The following is a 4,012-nucleotide window of genomic DNA, read 5'->3' as shown; positions in this document are numbered from 1 at the left end:
ATGACTACTCCATATGCGTGCTGGTCATATGGTTGTTTTTGGCATATATCTTGATGCAGAGTTACACAGCAAGCTTGTCTTCAATATTGACAGTAGATCAGTTGCATCCCACATTCTTTAGTGTCCAAAACCTCAAAACAAAAGGTTACAATGTTGGATACCAAAACGGTTCCTTTATGCTGGACTTCTTAAAGTATCGGTTGAAGTTCGATGAGTCCAAACTCAAGCCATATGACACTATTCAGGATTATGACAAGGCCTTGTCAAAGGGAAGTGAACATGGTGGAGTTGCTGTGATCTTCGATGAGATTCCTTTCATCAGGCTTTTCCTTGATAAATATGGTTCAAACTATATGATAACTGGACCGACGTATAGGACTGACGGGTTTGGATTTGTAAGTTTATGTCTCTCTTCTACACTATAAAATTAGTTAATTTACTTTTCTACTGTCATTCTTGAAATTGATACGGATTAACTCTTCCAGGCATTCCCAAGGGGCTCCCCTCTAGTCCCTTATATTTCAAGGGCAATCTTGAAAGTCAGAGAGGATACAATAATGGATAACATTGAGAAACAATATTTTAAGCATCAGGTTACATCTTTATATTCAGCTGCTCCAATCTCTGCAGAAAATCGTAGCCTTAGTTTACATAGCTTCGGTGGTCTCTTTATCATCGCAGGGATGGCCACAGTGTTAGCCCTGGTCATTTCAGAGGGCTATTTTTGGGAAAAACCTGTTTCTATGGCAAAAAAGTATGGTCAAAGATATCTTTCCTCTCGAGCTTCCAATATTGAAACTAAACTGGTAGCTCATTCAATAACTGTGATGAATGCTAGTGCGCATTCGCTTGATGAAATTCAAATTAATTCAGGGGATTCTTCTGGAGTTTCTGACCTCAGTGATGGAAGTGTTCATCAAGAAAACGAGTAAAAGAAAAGGAAAATGAAGACGAATGTTGCCCATTGTAGCTTGGTGTTCTAACTGCAATTGTCCATCACATTAACATATATATATTATGTTTGTTTATTGTTAGTAACTTGATCTCTATATATTATCTTTAGTAATATATGATATGCTACGCATAAAATAATTACTTGTAATTTTACTTGTTTGGTTTCTGCGAAAGTTGGTAGCATTTGTCAATATCCAATGGATTGACTACATTGAATTTTATTGAAAAAGATTTGTAAAAAACTAAGTCTCAAGGATTGAGTTTTTGACACTGTTGAAATAAATAGTGAATTTCGCAAAGGCTAAGATTCTAGAGAAAGACAACAAAACGTCTTTTCAGTAGTGGTATGGTTATGTAGTTTTTGTTGTCATTATGGTAAGGCAAAGTTACACTGTAAGCGTGGCATTAACATTACATTCAAGGGCAATTTTACATGTCAGCAAGGACAGATAAAATGGAAGAAATTATAAGAAAAATTACTTGGGAAGCGGAACAACTATTTATGATCAAGGTCCACCCACAACCTTTTGCAGATAGTTTTAGGGGCTTCTTCAGCATCATAGGATAATAATCAGTTACACTTACATTATGTATTTATTTTATCTTTTACCAATAAGATAATATTATAATTCATAAAATGATTTAATAAAATATTATATTTGGACTTGATAGTTAAGTTTATATAAAATAACTTAAATCCTATGATAGGTGGGACTTAGAATTCACCAGCCGAATGTAAGGATAAGTCTTCTCCTGTCTCAAAAACATTAAAAAACTTACTCATTGGGAGTTACAAATTGACGAAGAGTAAGATCCTAGTGCATTAAATTGCAACAGGTAACTTATGTAGTCTTGTTTCCACTGTCATATCATAGAATAGTAATCAGTTACACTTTTGCGTGTTCTAAGTTTCTATAATAGCAAATCGTGTATTAAATATAATTAATTATATATAACATTTTAGGAATTGGTATTAGAGCAATTATAGTTAGGATTTAGAATCTTATTACATAAATCATAATTGCATATTAAGGTCTTATGTGGTTTTAAATTTCACTAGCTTTCAAGCTTACCCTCATTTGGAATTATCTTGGCAGATATAAGACTTTAAAAAGGTTTTGAATTATTCAAACAAATTCAAATAAACTTTTATTCTTTTATTACATTCAATCAACCTTTTGTAATTTTATTTTGAATCAAATAAACCATTTTAAATAATGGTTGACTAACTATTGTTAGTTAAGATGTCATTTGTCATTTTATGCTAAATGACGTTGATATGGTATGATAACCTATTATAATGGATGATGATACATCTTATTGGTGTGGCACGATAATATGGTTATATGACAATTTTACCTCCACGTCAACACCACATGGGTATAAAATGATATGTGGCATTTTATCCAACGATAGTTAGTCAACTTTTAGTCATAAGGATTTATTTTTTTTCTCAGTCATAAGGGCCCATTTAATCTAAAATAAAAGGACAAGGGCTTGATTAAATGCAATAGAATAATAAGACTTATTTGAATTTTCTTGAATAGTTCATAGATTTATTCAAGTATTATGCCTTTTTTTTCTTGATAAATTCTCCATATATGTTTTTTTTATGATTTTAAGTTTTTTCACATAAAATTACAATAAAACCTATAGAAATTAATACCCTAAGGACCATGAAAATTTATTAATTAATCAAGATATTGTTTAATCAATAAATTAATAATTTATTAATTTATACATTAATTAATAAAAAATTAATTTATCAAGGTATTTTTTATTTTTTTAGAACATTGAACTTAATACATGTATTGTGTATTGTGGTTATATGAATATTACCTAATTACTGAATTACAAATTATTATTATTCATGACAAGCAAATTATTGAGAATCTCATAAGAAATGACCAAGAAGATAAAGTTGAAGACAATAGTCCTATACTGGATCTTATCCTGCACAAAAATGCATTCAAAGTAACAATCATATTGCATAATTTTCTCTTGCAATATGAGAACATTACACTAAGGCTTCTTAATGCGTTAAAAAAGTTAGAGATGAGGTCTATAAGGCCATTAATTTCAAGAAAAAAAAAGTAACATTAGAGTTATATTTTACGAAGGCCTCCTAATTAAGTCATGTATATATATAATTTTGATATATAAGAAGATTATTAAGTTATATATCAAGTAGGACCTGTGTATTTCTTTTAAAAAACATATTATCTTATAAATGTAGCAAATTATTAATTTACCATGTTGATACCAAGTCAGAATTGATAAAGTTAGAAATGGGTATTCAATGTATTCCAAATTTATTAAGGGTTTTGGAGAATATTCATTATTAAACATCATTTATAAATGCTATTGGAGTAAATTGAGTTCATTGAAGAAGCTAAGCTTTTAACGAAAGGTGCTAAAAGGAAAATCATGCTTCAAGAGGTTAGTGCATACAACGTTTTTAATTATTTTCATATAATTAAGCATGCCTATTCTACAACCTCGCATTAAAATGTATTTTGATTGATTTTGTGATGTGAACATTTGATTTCAAGCTTGTTTATGAAATCTAAGTATATTATGTAAATATGTTATTATGTATTTAGTTTTGAACACAAGGAACAAGCTTTTCAAATGTTTGATATTTCAAAATTGATATTTATTTATGATTGGTTGGTTGATTAACTATTTGGGAATTTTGAATGGAAAATGATTAATTTTGTATAGACCCTAGCTTTGGTTCAATTTGTCTTTGAGATCGGTAACTTTGATTTAGCCTTTGTTTTAAGCTTTGATTTTTGATGATTGAATTCATCCGTTGTTCTTGAGATAGACTTGAATACTTTATCTTCGTTTGGTTTTGAACCCTTAATCTTTGATGGTGAATGGATTCACCTTTTCATTTGGAAATGAACATTTGAATATTTGGAAATATAAAACAACATGTTTTAATGGAGCCTACTTGAGTTACGGACCTGTAGCCAGTGACAGTAGTCACTAGCCATTGTGCACAAAGCTTAACTTTGATTGGGTAGTTAACAAAGTCCTACCCCTTTTGATT

The 4,012-nt window shown here is 30.2% G+C and overlaps 1 protein-coding gene across 1 annotated transcript in view; it reads left to right on the top strand.

The window, feature by feature from the left end:
* Positions 1 to 1,072, top strand: part of LOC110427626 (glutamate receptor 2.2-like) — an 8,120-nt gene extending 7,048 nt beyond the window's left edge. Inside the window, exons 4-5 of the mRNA XM_021443162.1 lie at positions 1 to 395; positions 486 to 1,072. The exon at positions 1 to 395 is cut by the window's left edge and continues 18 nt beyond it. Coding sequence (XP_021298837.1) covers positions 1 to 395; positions 486 to 932 — 842 coding nt within the window. The 3' untranslated portion in view covers positions 933 to 1,072. The remainder of the gene's footprint in view (positions 396 to 485) is intronic.
* The last annotated feature ends 2,940 nt before the right edge of the window (positions 1,073 to 4,012 follow it).

Source organism: Theobroma umbraticum, unplaced genomic scaffold, assembly GCF_002168275.2.
Source record: "Theobroma umbraticum cultivar Fairchild unplaced genomic scaffold, ASM216827v3 scaffold_2.0, whole genome shotgun sequence".
Lineage (NCBI taxonomy): Eukaryota > Viridiplantae > Streptophyta > Magnoliopsida > Malvales > Malvaceae > Theobroma > Theobroma umbraticum.
Note: the sequence above shows the minus strand (reverse complement) of the source record. Positions and strands in the feature narration are given on the sequence as shown.